Source organism: Anolis sagrei, chromosome 1, assembly GCF_037176765.1.
Source record: "Anolis sagrei isolate rAnoSag1 chromosome 1, rAnoSag1.mat, whole genome shotgun sequence".
In the NCBI taxonomy this organism is placed as follows: Eukaryota; Metazoa; Chordata; class Lepidosauria; order Squamata; family Dactyloidae; genus Anolis; species Anolis sagrei.
The window spans coordinates 165,869,987-165,887,034 of NC_090021.1; the positions used below are offsets into that span (position 1 = coordinate 165,869,987).

Here is a 17,048-nt window from a genome sequence, read left to right on the forward strand (position 1 = left end):
TATCCCCACCGATCCTGATTCACAATACCGTAGGATCGGTATCGGGAGTGCCTTCCTCGCCTGTAAGGCTCTTGGAAGGGAGTCCAGGACGCGCTCGGGGTCGAGCGCCTTCGAGAAAGATGGCGGAGAGCGAGGGACGCCGGCGTCGAAGCTGCTCGGCATCGAGGCTCGCAGGCTCCGCCTCAGACTCCACCCCTAACTCCTCCCCCTTGAGGAAGCGAGGCGGGGAAGGGAGAGCTCAAGGGAGCAAAAAGGACGCTTCTCATGTATCGAGACGGCAGGATCAACAGCGCTCACCTCCGTCTCCTTTAAAGAGTCAAGGAAGCCAGCGCCAAGGAGGCACTAATCAAGGAGGCCAATACCAACCTCCACCCCCTTTTATGCCTTATGGAGGCATGAGTCAGGGAGTTCAATGCCAACCTCCTCCCTTTCAATACATGAATCAGGGAGGTATAGCCCAAGGGGGACAGTGCCAATACCCTCCTATGTATATGGCTCAAGGGAGCATGAACCAAGGGGGGCAATACCCACTTCCCCTTCCTTTTATGAACCAAGGAGGTTTCTGGCAAATGGCTCCAAATGGCCAGATGTTTTGCTATGGAGCGCCAGTGCCTATGCAATGGCCCTCTACCAGTACCAATACTAGTAATACTACAAACAGTGACTCTGTACAAGGAATAAAAACACATTCAGGCAAAAGGAAAAGGGCACATACTCAAGTCCAGGAACCAATAGTTTCACAGGACCAATTATCACCTATCCGGCATGCTGAGATACCACTCATAGATGAATCCCAAACATCTGATGAGGAAATGATTATTCAAGAAAATGATAGAGAAGCAGAGCAGGATCCTAATAATGAAGACTACTCTAAGTTTGCATCATTAATAACTAGAATGATCCGTGCGCTTGACCTTCCAACTCCTAAACAGCCAGAGTCTGTGGAAGACCCTATGTTTCCTGCGGAACAGCAGGAATCCAATATCTCAACTGCTCTTCCAGCATTGCCTTATTTGTTGAAACTTACTAAAACAATTGAAGGCTCTCCTTCTTTGACCCCTGCAATTCCGAGAAGAGTGGATAATCTTTATAGGATTGATGTATCCTCTGCGAATTGGATAGCTAGGCCTCCAGCACCAAACACTGTCATAGCTGAGGTTGCTCATGGACAAAAAGGCAAGAAATTAAATCCTACTCCTTCAGATAAAGAAGGAAAGAAACTAGATGCTATGGGAAAAAAGGCCCACATAGCTGCTGGACTTTTTACTAGGATGGCTCATTACGCCACGTACATGAGCGCATACCAGACTTTCCTATGGAATAAAGTGCATCCATTTATGGACTACATTCCGGAAAACGAGCAACGCCTGCCAAGGGCATTCTACACTGAGGCTATACTGCTAGCAAAGTTCCAAAAAGACTTTGCTAAACACATGGCAGAAACTGCAGGGAAGATCTTCAGCAATGCGACATCAATAAGGCGACATGCATGGCTTCGTGCGTCAGCTCTATCAGAGGAAGGACGCTCTCTTGCAGAGCACTTACCATTGCATGTGGAAGGCCTTTTTCATCCCACGACAGATGAAAAGCTGAAGCATAACCAGGAGATGAAAAAAACCATGCAAATTTATGGCTTTCCTCGACAGGGATATTCCCAGCAAAAACCTCGATGGCAGACATCTCCTTCGTATTTTAGAAGAAGTGCTGGTAATTTTTATGGAGGCCAACAACGTCAACGTGCGCCTCAAAATAATAAGCCGTATCTCCCACGGAAGCAGTCTTATGGGGCGAGGAATAGGTTCCAGCCGTATCGGGGTAAACCCAGTCGCCCAGGAGGAAACAAACAGCGTTTTTGACATTTCCTCTACAGGCGATGGAACGTCTGACTCGCCTGACCTAGTTTCTTCCACATCGTTACAAGATTGTACTCCTCATGTTTATAGAAACTTAAACAGTGTTAATTCCGAGTTACCTTTTTTTGGAGCACGTTTAGCTCCTTTTTATGATGCATGGTCAGGTATTATTACTGACACATGGGTACTTCAAATTGTTAAAAATGGTTATTTGATTGAGTTTGATAGTTTACCACCAGTTGGGCATGTTAGAGCCACATCCCCTTCTCCTGTACTTTTAGATGAGATTAAGATATTACTCTCTAAAGGAGCAATATGTCCGATACCACCATCATTATATGGACAATGTTTTTTCTCGAGATACTTTTTGATTTCTAAGAAAGGAGGTGGCCTACGCCCAATACTAGATTTACGAGGGGTAAACAAGTTTATAATTACTAAGAAATTTCGCATGGTTTCACTTAAAACTATTCTTCCTTTGTTAAATAAAAATGTTTGGTTCGCATCGATAGATTTGAAAGACGCTTATTTCCACGTCTCCATTCATGTGCACCATCGTAGATTCCTAGCCTTTATGGTCGGAAATCAAGCCTTCCATTTCAACGTCTTGCCATTTGGTTTAGCGACAGCACCAAGGGTCTTTACTAAATGCATGTCCACAGTGGCGGCTTACCTCCGCACAGCTGGTATAACGGTGTATCCGTATATTGATGATTGGTTGCTTGTAGCACATTCAAGACAATTATTACTTACACATATCGACAAAACTTTATTTCTTCTCCAGTCCCTAGGTCTGATAGTGAACTGGGAAAAATCCAATCTCATCCCTTCAAGAAGGATGCAGTTCATTGGAGCGCTCTTGGATTCGGAGAATCAAAAAGCGTACCTGCCCGAGGAGCGCTTCAAGAAGTTGCAGGACCTTGTATTACAGGCGTCAAGAAGAGACGTCGTAAGGGCCAGACAGATCCAAGTATTGTTAGGACACATGGCGTCAACAACTGCGGTGACTCCTCATGCGAGGCTGCATTTCAGACCCCTACAGTCCTGGTTCCTGTCGGTCTTCGACCCTTTGTTGCACCAGTCCAATACGCGCCTGTCTTTACCTTTGCAACAACGCAACCATCTGTTGTGGTGGGCGGAGCGCCACAATGTCTGTACTGGCCTTCCTTTTCATCAGCCCAGGCCTTCCAAGATTCTGACCACAGACTCCTCACTCATGGGTTGGGGAGCACATGTAGACGGATTGACCGCCCAAGGGTCATGGACGTCAATAGAGACGACATATCACATAAATCTGTTAGAGTTACTAGCTGTAGAGAAGGCACTGAAGTCATTCGAACCGGTCCTAAGACATCAGGTGGTCCAACTAGTGACGGACAATACAACAGTAATGTTTTACATAAACAAGCAGGGAGGAACTCACTCAAGAGGATTGCTAGAGATAACACTCAGACTGTGGAATTGGTGCATAGACAAGGGCATTTTTCTCATGGCAATACATCTACCAGGAGAGCAAAATGTGTTAGCGGATTTCTTGAGCAGGAATCCTCTCACTCACCACGAGTGGACTTTGAACAGACAAGTTGCAGCCCTACTTTTTCGGGCCTGGGGAGAACCGGAGATAGATCTCTTTGCTTCGGCCCAGAACACTCAGTGTCGACTGTTTTGCGCCCGGGATTACAGGAATCTGATGACCAATTGTCTAGGCGACGCGTTTCTTTTGCATTGGGGGGGTCGGAGTGTGTATGCGTTTCCCCCGTTTCCTCTTATTCATCGGGTAGTGTCGAAGCTACTCCAGGATCGAGCACAAGGGATACTAGTCACCCCATGGTGGCCGAGGCAGCCATGGTTTTCCCTAGTTCTAGAAATGTCCAAAAGAATATTCAAGCCACTACCTCAGAGGGAGGACCTGTTGACGGAGCAGGACGGATGGGTTCTATACCCGGATGTCCAGAAGCTGAGATTAACAGCATGGCGCATATTTCCAGTCCAGTCAGACTTATTATAGAAGCTGCCCAGAGACAATCAACAAAAAGATCTTATATTTACAAGTGGTCTAGATTTTCAAAATTTACTCAGATCAAAGGGGTAGATCCCTTGACAGCGTCAACTTCAGTTATATTAGATTTCTTGGCACATTTAGTTGATTTGGGTTTGTCCTGGTCTTCCTTAAAATGTTATCTGGCAGCCCTTTCTTGGTTTAGGCGTAAAGTAGGTATGCCGTCGTGTTTTAGCGACCCGATGGTATCCCTGTTTATGAGAGGTTTGAAGAATCTGAAACCTCCAATGGCGCCTATTGCCCCGTCTTGGAGTTTGGAACTGGTGCTTACGGCTTTGTCCAAGCCACCATTTGAGCCGTTAGCAACGGTGGACATGGCATATTTGTCCTGGAAAACAGCATTTCTAGTCGCTATTACTTCAGCCCGTAGAGCAGGGGAATTGTGTGCCCTGAGGTGTGACGAACCCTATATGAGGATTCATAAGGATAAAGTAGTTCTTAGAACTGATATATCCTTCCTTCCGAAAGCGACAAGTAAATTCCATACGTCGCAAGAAATTATACTACCAGCTTTTTTCCAAAATCCAACTAGTTCTTTAGAGAAGAAGCTACATTTGTTAGATGTACGTAGAGCTCTTGTTTATTATATTGATAGAACTAAGACTTACCGGAAATCCACGAGGTTATTCCTGAAGTATAGGAAGGACTCCATGGGTTTTCCTGTATCCTTGCAGAGGTTTGCATCGTGGATTGTTTCTACTATAAAACTTGCATATCAGATGAGTAGGAAAGACTTACCTTTACAGGTTAAAGCACATTCTACAAGAGCAGTAGCCACCTCGACGGCGTTTCTCCGGGGCATCCCACTTGAGACAATCTGCAGAGCAGCCACCTGGTCTAGACCGACTACCTTTGTGAAGCATTACAAGTTGGATGTAGCGTCGAAGACAGATGCAGCCTTTGGCAGGGCGGTGCTTTTTTCAGCTGTGGCATGACGCCCACCGTCCAAGGTAGCAGCTCGCTAGTCTACCATATGTGTAAATCGCAGTGACCACGTGGGGAAAATATAGGTTGCTTACCTGTAAACATAGTTTCCCAAGTGGTCACCTGCGAATTTACACAACCCGCCCATCCTCCCCTCTACATTTAGTTGTCATGCCCAGCTCTTCTATATAGCTATTTAGCGACGGAAGAACTGGCCGCAGCCCCTCTTGACGGCTATTTATAGAGGGGAGAGGGGCGGGAGGGGCTGCTCTAACGGTCAAAATAGTCTCGTGAACCTTCCGTTGCTGCCGGCGCGAGCGCCGGATTATACCATATGTGTAAATTCGCAGGTGACCACTTGGGAAACTATGTTTACAGGTAAGCAACCTATATTTTTCCCCCCAAACATGAAAATGAATTGGAAGAGAGTAAGATTTAACCACCTATCTTCCCAGGGCAAACTTCTCTGAATTAAGCACTGTTAGTGCCCTTTAGCAGAAGAGCAAGATAAAGGAAAAGTATTTGTAGAGAAATGTATAGTGAGATTACTTAAATCTGTAGTTTTTTTTTGGGGGGGGGGAAAGATCGAGTACATTTAATTCTGCAAGAGGGAATCACTTGCAGGACAGGACAAAGACATCAGGTATATCATCTTCCTGGTGGAAACCATATTTTTAGTTATATTTTCAATGTGTAGCTTTTATTTTGGCCACAAGACCTGTTTGCTTATTGGATGTAACAGAATACAGATTTTTAATTATATGCTTTAATTTAAGGAGTTAAATGTCAGCTGCTACACAAAAGTGATACAGTCAACTACAATTTATGCAGTTCTATCACTAAAGTGTTTATGCAAGTTGCATAGCCTAGCAAGTGAAAGATTTCTGATGCATCAGATTTGCAGAGGGTTATATTTGGTAATGCTCAATGTTTCTAGTATTGCATGAGAGGCGTGAAATATGCCACATTCTTCTCAAGAGAAAAGAATTCAAGTGCAATATTCTGATTTTCTGCAATCTATTCTAAGTAAATTTAATTTTCCAGTAGTTTCCTTAGTAACAAGATTGGTTGGCAGAAGAGAATTAATATTTTCTGTTATGTCTCATGAAACAGTGCTTGAAACATTGAATGTTAACTAACCCCTTTAAAATTGATCGTGTCTTAAAATTGTTCTGTTAGTCTATAATGTAATAAATAATTCCTCTTGAAAACCTTTTGTTCATGACACATTCTGCTTTAATCACTCTTTCTATGATCTACTGATACATTATTTTGTTGATGTTAAATGCTTAACTTCTTTTTCCTTTCTCTCTCCATATTCTGAAGTTTCAACTAACTTTTCAATGCTTTTCTTTCTTACCTCTTTTATTTGCTTCATTTATGCATTAAGTGGTTGCTTAGATTTAAGGTAAGAAATGACAGGACTGGATGTCATTCTTCTTCTTCAGACTGTTACATATGGGGAGAGTGTTAATTTTTCACAAGGCATGGGAATTATGCAATCTCAAACAACTACCTTTAGGGCTTTTTGGTAAAATGTTGCATACAATATCTGAATAATTAACAGAAAAATAAGACGGAAATTTATTCTTAGACCTCCCCCTCTGTAATAATCTTTTTGTCTGTTGTATGATGTGATTTGGCTGCTTTTTTGAATGGTACTTGAGTTTGCAAGCATTTCCTATCTTGAAAATTCAACAGTAAATTGAGGCATGCCTCCCCCTTTCTTACATTATTGAGTAGCTGTTTCTAGCTGCTGCATCAGAAGCAATACCCGCAATCCATTTGTTAGTTTAGTTTTAGCAGAATTGTAGAATGGAACAAATATCTGAAACCCCATCTACACTGCCATATAATACAATATGAACCTGCATTATATGGTCAGTGTTGACTCATAGAATGCAGTGTAACTTCATTGAACTACATTATATGAGACTACAGTAGCCATAACATGCAGTTTCAAACTGCATTATATTACAGTGTAGATGGGGCCTCAGTCAGGCAGACACTCTCTAGTTTTCTAAGTTTATTGTCAGACTTAAATATGAGCGAGACTAAAGAGGTAGTGGACAATAGGAAGTTGGCTTTCATATCTTTCAGCCTGTAGACCAGCTATGTCACATTCATCTCAGGTTTTCAGAAAAAAATGTTCATTGCTTTACTTATGCTTTTGTCAAGATATCTTTTGAGACTATAATGTATTGTATCTTATTATGTGACAACTGTGTTTCCCTAGGCTGCATTTGAAAGGTTTTTTTTTCCTACAGAGCTTAAAAATTATGAATTGTATTGTTCCTGTCTTAAAATGGAAGTGTTTCAAGGTTTGTCTGATAGCTGTATATTCTAGGGCAGAACCAAAGGCATTGGCAAACATCACCTCAATGGCACTCACATGGAGTTTTCTTGCCGGCAGCATGGGACAAGGCTGCTTAATGTGTTTTTACCCTGTGTTACGCAAGGTCTGGGAATGCTCTGGAGCTTCCCCAAAGTTCTGGAGCAGTTCTGCATTTTGAGGTAGTGAAAACAGTTGAGCCTGCTGTTCACATGGCTGTCCTCTGCTTTCGGTTGGCTCTGCAGCATGGGGACAGAGGGGTGGCACCTGCTCTTGTTGTTGTAGCAGAGGAAATGGAGCTTCAAAGAGCTCCTGGCCATCCCTGGGTACCCTTGCTGATGTTAGTAAGGGTGGCTGTGTGACCTGGAGAGCGGATGGGGATTGCCCCCTTCTTTCCTCCTCCTCTCTTCAAGCTAACAAGGGCACCCAAGGGATGGCTAGGAGCACTTCGAAGTTCTATGACTGCTGCTACAACAGTGATAGGACAACAAAGGTAAGGCTGGCTGCCCAGTCAAGCCAAATTCGGTTCAGTCCTATTGGTTGGCCAGGGCTCTCTCCTGCCATTACTGTGGGATGGGGGCAGGTAGTGTAGCTTCTCCAGGAACTGGTGTGAAGTATTGCACTTTGAAACAGTCCCGGCTATTCCTGCCTGTGTAGATGCTCCTAAGAAAGCCTTTTTTTCTTAGAGGGCTACATTCCTTCACAAGCCCTTTCTCGACAAACTGCTTGTCAGTATTTGGCACAGCCAGAACCATCTCACACTTTCTCTATTAAAAATATTTCCTCTCACTAATATAGACCCTTCCCATTGTGGGGAGGGGGGAGATGGGTTTGGGATGTGGAAATACTCACCCCAAACATTTCAATGTCTATGTATTCACAGTTCTTCAGGATACCCACTCATTCATGTATGTGAAGTAAGGATATTAAAAAATATATCTGGCTAGATCCATACTTTGAAAATCACTTTATTAGTCCATGTGGGGGAAAGAGCTGTCCAGTTCCCCAATTGGATAGGGATTGAAAAAGCGGAGCAGGCTAATTTATCGCAGATTTCATGTAGCCCATGGGACTCCAGGTTTCCTATGGCTTTCTGTCGTTTACGATGTAATCGGTCTAATGCGGTCACCGAGCACTTTTATCATATACAAGTTACAAGAGTGCTTTGTCTTGTGTAAGTGTTGTTGAGATAATCCTCTGCATGGTTTTTAAGACTGAGATCCTACTATTTGCAGGTAGAGATTAATGCTCCACCACTGCAGTTCTGTTGCACTATATTACCTCTGCCCTCAGAAACCAGTTTTCCCAATGCTGGATCCCACCCCCATGACTGCTGGCTCATACTTGTGAATAAAAGAGGTGCCACTGTCCTGCTAAATTTCCAGGAAGTATTTTTTTTCTCCCAGCTACAAAACTATAAAATGAATACTTCTTGAGCACCTCACAGCCCCCCCCCCCCCCCATGGGCTATGAAATGGCTCTTTTACCTTCTCCCAACTAAAAATGCATGCTATCATACTTGGTGGGGGTGTGAGCATGTAAATAATTGAATATTGAGTATTGTCTAATCAACTTGCAGGTACATATTGGTTGTTTCACATCTGGTATGTCAGCAGCAGGATTTGTTTGGATCCTGCTAAGTTGGAGTTTTGCCTAAGTTTCTTTTCCCAAGCTTTCTTCATCTAAGATTTGAGCTTCTCAGGAGAAACTTATCTGACAAGGGGAGTTTATTAGCACTACTACAGCATAGCCTCTTACCTCACAGAAGCATGCACTCCGACCTGCTCAAAAAGGTAGTACTGTTGGTGGTCTACCATTCTATGCCATAATACAAATAACATGAAATCTGAGTTTAAAAAAGAAGTTTCCATTGTTTCCAGGAGCAGATCAATTATCAGTGAACCTAAACCCAACCTTTGCTTACTCCCACAGGCAAAACAGAGATAGTTGAGTAGTCCTCTGGATCAAGATCAGAGAACTGACCTGAGATAGTAATATATTGAATGTAGTTTATTGCAGCCTAAGCCATCTGTGGAGTTGTTCATGTTCTGTAACACTAGTGCAGATTCTTTTGGTGGCGTAACCCAGTTGTTCTTTGGTCCTCCAGATATTTTGGACTCCTGTTCCCCAGTATCCCTGACCATTGGCTAGATTGGCTGAGAGGCTTCTAAGGGTTGAAGTACCAAACACATAGAGATCTAAAGTTTGAGAACCACATGATTATAATGTCCACAATCAGACTTCAAACAAGTTAATAGATCTTCTCTTGCTTGCACCAGTTCAGGAGCTTTATTTAGCTAATCATAGGTTTCTGTTTTATGTACCTGAGATAGAATAGTCAAAACATATGCTTCAAGTTAAGGGCATTTGTCATGACATGTCTATATATTATTTACTTGGATGATGCAGTTCTCATACCATTAAGATTTCCACTCTAAAGCTCTTTAGAGATTGCTCCAAAGTATTTTAATCAGCCCATTTTTTGTTTTGGTCCCTAACTTAAACTGTCCAAGGGTTTGGATAGTTTTCCAAATAGAACATGTATTGATTCAGTCATACAGAGAGTTTATTTTTCAAACTTTAAATTGGCTTGGATCTTGCACCGGGACTGTGGCGCAGCTGGCTGGGATTCAGCTGCATTAAGATCACTACTGACCGAAAGGTCATGAGTTCGAAGCCAGCCTGGGTCAGAGTGAGCTCCCGACCAAAATTGTGTAGCTGGTTGTCAACCTTTGCAACCCGAAAGACAGTTGCATCTGTCAAGTAGGAAAATTAGGCACCACTTTGTGGGGAGGCTAAATTAACTGATTTACAAGGCCATAAAAAATCTCCAGGAATTATGCAAAGAATGAGTAAGTGACAGCTCCCCTGGTGGCCAGAAGCTGGAAAGTTAATAGCCTCTGAGTGTCTGTCTATATATGTAGTGTGTCTATGGCATTGAATGTTTGCCATGTATATGTACATTGTAATCCGCCCTGAGTCCCCTGCGGGGTGAGAAGGGCGGAATATAAATACTGTAAATAAATAAATAAATAAATCTTACAGAGATAGCATTATAGGTTAAAACTGCATGATTTAATACTTTTTCAGTATATGTTAATGTTGGTTTGAAAGCTATTCAGCTGGGGTCTTTTTCTCATGATCTTAATACCTACTTACAGAAATGTTCTTTAAAAAAGAAAAGAAAAGAAAATTAGATCTGGAACCCAGGATATTCCATAAAACTTGTGGATATTTTAGGTTGACTTCAGTTGTTTTTTTAATTAAAGGTACAATTTAGTAGTTTTTTTTCAAGGTCCCTCAAATAGGCTGAGGTCTGAAGCCAGGTTTGCTGAATTTTTTAATCGGAGTGATGGCAATAGCAAACTTTTTCTGGTCAAAGCAGGTTATTATCCAACCTAGAGTAGAACCACTAACTCCATTGCTGAATATTGCAGTGCTACAGTGAGTCCATTCTAAATTGGGACTGGCAATTGGGTGTAGACCCCATAAGACATTATAGTCTCTCTCGTTCATGATTTATGTGGTTGTAAGCAAGAGGTTTTTTTTTCTTAGATCGGTTCACATTGATGGTGATCCCCATAAGACATGCCATTATTCACGCCCCATATTTGCAGTACTGTCATCAGCACCTCATAAAACTGATCAATAAAATAGATTACAACCTGCTGGTGAAATGGTCATTTTCTGGCAATAAATACTAGGAAGATCATCTCTTTCTCTCACACACACTTTTTTAAAGGTCAAGCTAATTTGATCAGATTGTTGCAAGTAAATTGCATATGTTAAGAATGATGCTAATTTGTAAAAGTCTTTAATGCAGATCTAAAGCATCACAATACACAAATATCTTAAATATCTTTATTTTCAGCGACATTAGGCTGTTTAGTTTAAGATTCAAAGAATTAAATATTATTAATGATTTGCAGCTACATTTAGCAGACTCTCTGGCATTTTGGCTCTTCCCTATTTTGTTTTTCTTTCTCATTGCAACAGTATGAACCATGGTAATGGTGTCTAAAGATGAATCTGGCATGTAGCAGAAAGAACAAGCTCTTCCGTTCTTGGTTTAGAAAGCAACTAGTCTACAGCTGTTATGAGAAATGGCTTTGGTGGATGCTTATTGGTCATTGTAGCTCCTATAAACCTTGTAGAGAGAGAGGCACTGGAAGGAACTCTACCAAATGAACATGAATGTGCCCTTACTTGGCAAGGACAATGGACGCCATTGGTACAACAGCACTGGTTGTCCCACTTTAACACTTGCTCCTGTTTCTTTGGAACAGATCTGCTAGTTTCAGCAGAATGAGAGAGATTCATTGAAGCTTGGCAAAGCATTTACACCCTCCTCCCACCAGAAATGGGGATACTAGATTTATTGTATTTCAGGAATCGTTGGCTTTTATCATTCCCATTCTTGCGTTTCTGTTGTGCTTATTTTAAAAGAGCTTCAGATAATTAAGATCTTACTCTCTGTGGTAGGTATGTCTAGTGAAATTCTGTCTAAATGAAGAAATGAGTGGTTTTCTGGATGTCAATTCATAATTGCCTGGAGGGACACTTCTTATATTACACTGTGACTAACTTGTACTGTCCAATGCTTTAGGTGGCATGAAATCTCAGCCACAACCAGCTGTTGGGCATGTGGATCTGTCCAGTTGAAAACCCCTATTTGTCTTGCATACTCACATGGCAATACATATGTAACGCAAATATGTGTTTCCAGTGTACACATAGGCTGCCTTGTGTATCCATTTCCATGTAGTAAACCTGTGTCAGCTCAATGTGGTTTCCTCCTGAAAATATACTTAATAAAGTTTCTGAGCTAGAATTATAATCAAAGAAGTGGTCCTGCATTGAGCTGAGAGAACCACATTTTTGTGGTGGGCATGGAAAGTTCAGCATACCTTACTGCAGTTAAATGGATGTAGAGTGCAGCCATATGAACATACTTGTTTGGATAAGCCTGAAATATTTTCTGTGCTCTGGCACACTGCTAGTGATCCAAATTTATATCCGATGGCCTAAAAGCACATGCAACCAGAACACCTCTTAAACACACCATATAACCATATGTTCTTTGCGTGTAGCTAATAACTTTGAGCATGGCGTATAAGTATTTTAAATAGAGCATTTCAAAATCATTTGCCTCTTTTGAGTTTGGGAATAAAATAATACAGCAGTAAATATGAAAAATGTAAATCAGTTGGGGAAGGAATCTTGTTTCATTCTTACTGTTTCCTTGAAGTTTCAGGATGGTCTGTTTCTCTTCCCATTGCCTCTCATGCAGGTTAGTACACAGAATATGAAAATGGGTGGTCTCCCTCGTACCACACCTCCCACCCAGAAACCACCCAGTCCACCAATGTCAGGGAAAGGAACCATTGGGTAAGTACACCTTTATGTTTGCCAAAAGGTGGTTGGGGAAGATGCTAAGGGAGCAGATAGAAATCATGTATTACTGTTGCTATTGCCTGGTGGCTCGTAAGTGATTAAAAGTGGCATTGTGGGATTTGGAGATGTCTTTTTTTGTGTACTTAGTAAGCACATAACGTATTCATACTATAGCCAAGAGAAGGTAATAAGCCAAGTAAATTCCTGCAGGAGCCTTTTATGTTTTGTTTATAGTTTAGGCCCTGTTTTCTGTTGTATACCTGGGATAAGTAGCTGTCCTATAGTAACCTATAGTAAAAGAACAGAAAAAAATTATGCAGGTCTAGTTAGATGCACCAAGGACATGGTGTTAGGATGGGGAAAGGCCTTATAGGCTCAGTGGACTCGTGCCTCCCTCTTTACATCCCCGTACCCCTTCTTCCTGCATGTGCACAAGTGTGGCACATATGGCACAGCTAGGCCAGCAAGAGAAAATGGTTGCTCTGTGTATGCCTTCTGCATCTTTATCCAGCCTACCTTCTCTGCTCAGTACAGATTACGTGCACACCAGAAGACAGCCCATTTTGCAATGAAAGACAGAGTGGGCTGGATGAGGTTGCAGGAAGTGTGCACAGATCCTTGTGCACCTATTGCACATATACCAGCAGGGGAATATTGGACTGTCTTGAGCCTAAGGGGATCCTCCTCCGGTGCTGCACCGGCACTGGACTGGGTTCTGCCCTATGCATTTTCAAACCTTTCAGTGAGCAGGAATTATACACAACCTTGCCCCAAGGTCTTTGGTGTATTTCATTGTCTGAAATTGCTTCCATACGTATATGTTTTTCTTGTGTAGGCGCCACTCTCCCTATCGCACACTGGAGCCAGTGCGTCCTCCAGTGGTACCAAATGACTATGTACCTAGCCCAACCCGTAATATGGCTCCCTCGCAGCAGAGCCCTGTTAGAACAGCTTCTGTGAATCAGAGGAATCGCACTTACAGGTATTCAGTCTGCTCCTGCGCCAAATATTAACAGTAATTAAGACACGCAACACCGTGTATAGCCATCTGCTTTTAACCCCCATCCCTCACTTAGACCTTCATAGGTTCATGTGATTTCCTGGGAAATCCATTGGGAGTCTAAGGGAAACCACGCTGCTTATAGTACGTGTTGTACCATGTAAAATGTTTTGTCTAAGAATCGTTTGTTCAGAAGCAGTATGTATACATTTGACTCGCTGACTTGTGCAACAGGAAAAAATAAGGTCTTTGATATATTTTGCATCTCATTCAGTTTCATTATTGACCTGTCTATTCTGAAGCACTTAGTCTTTATTTTTAGAGGGTTTTTAAATATATATAGGACATGCATTTTTTTAAATGTGACACCTGTCAACAGGAGTAATGAGGCTCCTATTCATAAAATAAATGTTTTGAAATCAGAGATTTTGTGCTGATTTTGTTGCTTTGAAGTAGAAAACTTTGAAGTGTGAGATAGTTTAGTTAGTTCAAGAAACATTTCCTCCTAGACCAACAGAAGTCAAATAATAGTTTGAAAATAGACTTGGTAAAATGACTTTCTTGTGGAAATTGGGGGAAAGGGTGCGGGAGGGGAAAAGACACGCATATTGCCGAGATTTCTTTCTGTTATCCTGTATCCTGTGTTGTGTCTGTATTTCCACTGGGAAGAGAAGAGGTAAAACCAGCTTTCTACTGAGGTTGGTCCTTTTTCCACCCAAAATGCTAGTGCTTTTGGACACCTCCTAAAATGTTTTAGGCATGCTTAGACATGAACAAATGAGTTTAGAAAAGTGTAATGTTTTTGGTCTTCAAGTTGCAAATTCAGCAAGCTTTTTATTGTAAGGCTGTTTTGATAAGACTTGCACTGAATGGAATATAGATATCCTGGTGGTTTGATTTCTTCAGCAGCAGTGGAAGCAGTGGAGGGAGTCACCCCAGCAGTCGGAGCAGCAGTCGAGAGAACAGTGGAAGTGGGAGTGTAGGAGTTCCTATTGCTGTCCCTACTCCATCCCCGCCCAGTATGTATCCAGGTAAATGGGGAACAAAGCTCACCTTGGGGTTTAGGGTGATGAACATTGTTTATCTTAGTAATTAGGCCTTGCTATGAAAATGCATATATTCTCTGGAAGGTTCATATAACCAATTCATGCAAAGTCCAGAAACAGATCTAAATGTATGATGTATGACTCATGCCTCTTTTCTGGGAGAAGCCAAGGTAATCCATTTTGTGTAGAGGACTCCTCTGTTCCTCTGAAAAATGAACCTTTATGGTAAATGACTATTGCTTCAGTTTGGTCATCTTTCTCCAGCGGTGTGCCAAACTGGGAAGTAAATGAATGTTTTAAATTTCTTCATATGCTTCTAACATTTTTTTAAAGTTTTGTTTTTACTATCCTGTACATCCTTGGAGGGAAATGGAAGTTGTCATCTAAAGAGTAGAAAGAAAAGTATATTGACTAGATATTTCCACAATATGTTTCTTTTTGTTTGTTTTTAACAAAAATTGTAAGTTTTGTACTGGGTGGCTCTTGTGGTCTCTTCCAACTCTATGATTTGGACTGATGATGCGGTTGCATACCAAGATTTCTAGTCATACATCGTCTTCTGTCAGAGAAGAGACACTGGATTTGTGCAGCAGAGACCATTATTTATATATATTTCTATCACATTTCATTCCCTTAATGCATGGAATTTACACTGGTGGATCTGGATAGAGATCTTTTGTGCAAGTAGAAATTTCAAGCTTATATAGGATCTTAATTTTCCTTCCTGATTGCAATTGGTGCAGCAGATTATTAGGTGCAAGTGCCCTCCCATTAATATTTGGAGAAGTGAATTGTCTTCTAAAGCTGGAATGGGCAATTTTGTGCTCTAGAGATTTTTGGACTACCATTCCCATAATATCTCAAAATGTTGGCCAAAAATAATCTGGAGCACCAGTTGCTCATCCATTCTTTATACAAACAATGTCATAATTATGAATTTCTAAAACATTATTGACACTGTTTTGAAAATATTTGAATTGTTCTGTCATTGAGTAATTGAATGAAGGAATACAGAATACCAAAATTAAGAATAATTAACTCCCATTATAATTTTTCAGAATTCAGTGAGACAGTGATCAATACAACAGTGCAGGTTATATTTTGTGGCATTTTCTTGGAATGCCACAAAATCTTCTCAGGATTTAAACTAGGGCCATATTGAACTATGTTTCTACATGTTTAAAGATTATTACTTGTCTGCATTAATAGAAATAGAGATGTTTATGTCACTTCATTTCAGCAGATTTTGACTTTGTGTTGTTTTTATACACTCAACAAAAGACAATGACATTGAAAAAGAAGGTCTGATTTATAAACAAATAATGTTTGCCATTTTCCGTTTGATATTAATGTATATTTTTCACAAGCAAATAAGCACAAGTAACTGTAACAGGTCGGATTCCTGTCTCTGACTCCCTCCAAGTGCTGTGTGGATTACAATTTCCAGAACTCACAAATCTGGAGGTTATTGGGAATCTGCTTCTTGTTTTGAGAAATGTTTTGAGAAATTGGTATTTTGTGGCCCCCCAATTTGAAAGATTGTCACTCCTAGGGGCTTTCGGGAATGGCAGATAACCTTTTTGTGGGAAGAGAAAAAGGGTGGCAAGGCAGGACGTAAAATAAAATAAGGTATAACAACTGAAGGGAGAGGATGTTTTTAAAAGTTACGTATAGAATCTAAATCATGAGATTAATATTAGGGGATAAATCAACATTTGAGCAGGATCGTTGAAACAAATGGAAACTGGTTAGCCATAACTAAATGAGGCCTCATTGATTTCTGCTGGCTTATTTTACATAGGACTAATATGGGATTTACCCAAGTGAGTGATTTAGATTTGCAGGTTTATGAGGAAAGCGTGTTTGTGTTTCCGGTTTTCTTTCTTCTTTGTCTCTTGTTTGCTGCACACCTTTTTCTCCAAACAAACATCATTCTTCTAATCCTTTTCCTGGCATATTTTATTACTGGAATGTACATAATTGATAGATCATCTAACAAAATATTCAAAAGGCTTTTCTAATCCTTGCTAACCTGGACCGGCGTGGTTATTAACTCCCTATTAACCCCCGCTCTCCCCCCTCTTTTCACTAGCCCCTGCCAGCTTGGCTGGCACTTCTCCCCTTCCTGCTACTTCTGTCCCTGCTCCCACCACTCTCACTCCTGCTACCGTCCCATCCTCCGCTGCCCCAGATGCTGCTGCCACTACTGCCGCAGGGGCTCAACCCCTAGCCGATGGCTTCACCTCTCCAACTCCCCCTGCTGCCTCTTCCGCTCCTTCTGCAGGTGAGTCCCACCTGCTCTCCGCAACCACCTGAGCCAAGATGCAGATGCCTAAGGATGATCAGAATATCAGGAGAGCTTTGATGAATCCGAAAATTATTCGTTTTTTCCATCAACAGAAAGAGATTTTGTTTTCTAACATTCAGGTCTCATAGGTTC

At 41.5% G+C, this 17,048-nt stretch overlaps 1 protein-coding gene across 14 annotated transcripts in view; it reads left to right on the forward strand.

The window, feature by feature from the left end:
* ABI2 (abl interactor 2) overlaps positions 1-17,048 on the forward strand; it is a 67,100-nt gene that overhangs the window by 38,643 nt on the left and 11,409 nt on the right. Inside the window, exons 4-8 of one of the 14 annotated variants that reach the window (XM_060782937.2) lie at positions 6,227-6,244; positions 12,459-12,556; positions 13,398-13,544; positions 14,472-14,593; positions 16,701-16,892. In XM_060782937.2, the coding sequence (XP_060638920.2) occupies positions 6,227-6,244; positions 12,459-12,556; positions 13,398-13,544; positions 14,472-14,593; positions 16,701-16,892 (577 nt within the window). Of the gene's footprint in view, positions 1-6,226; positions 6,245-12,458; positions 12,557-13,397; positions 13,545-14,468; positions 14,594-16,700; positions 16,893-17,048 lie in introns of all 14 variants that reach the window. The other 13 variants (XM_060782931.2, XM_060782973.2, XM_060782978.2 and 10 more) reach the window with 13 other exon arrangements.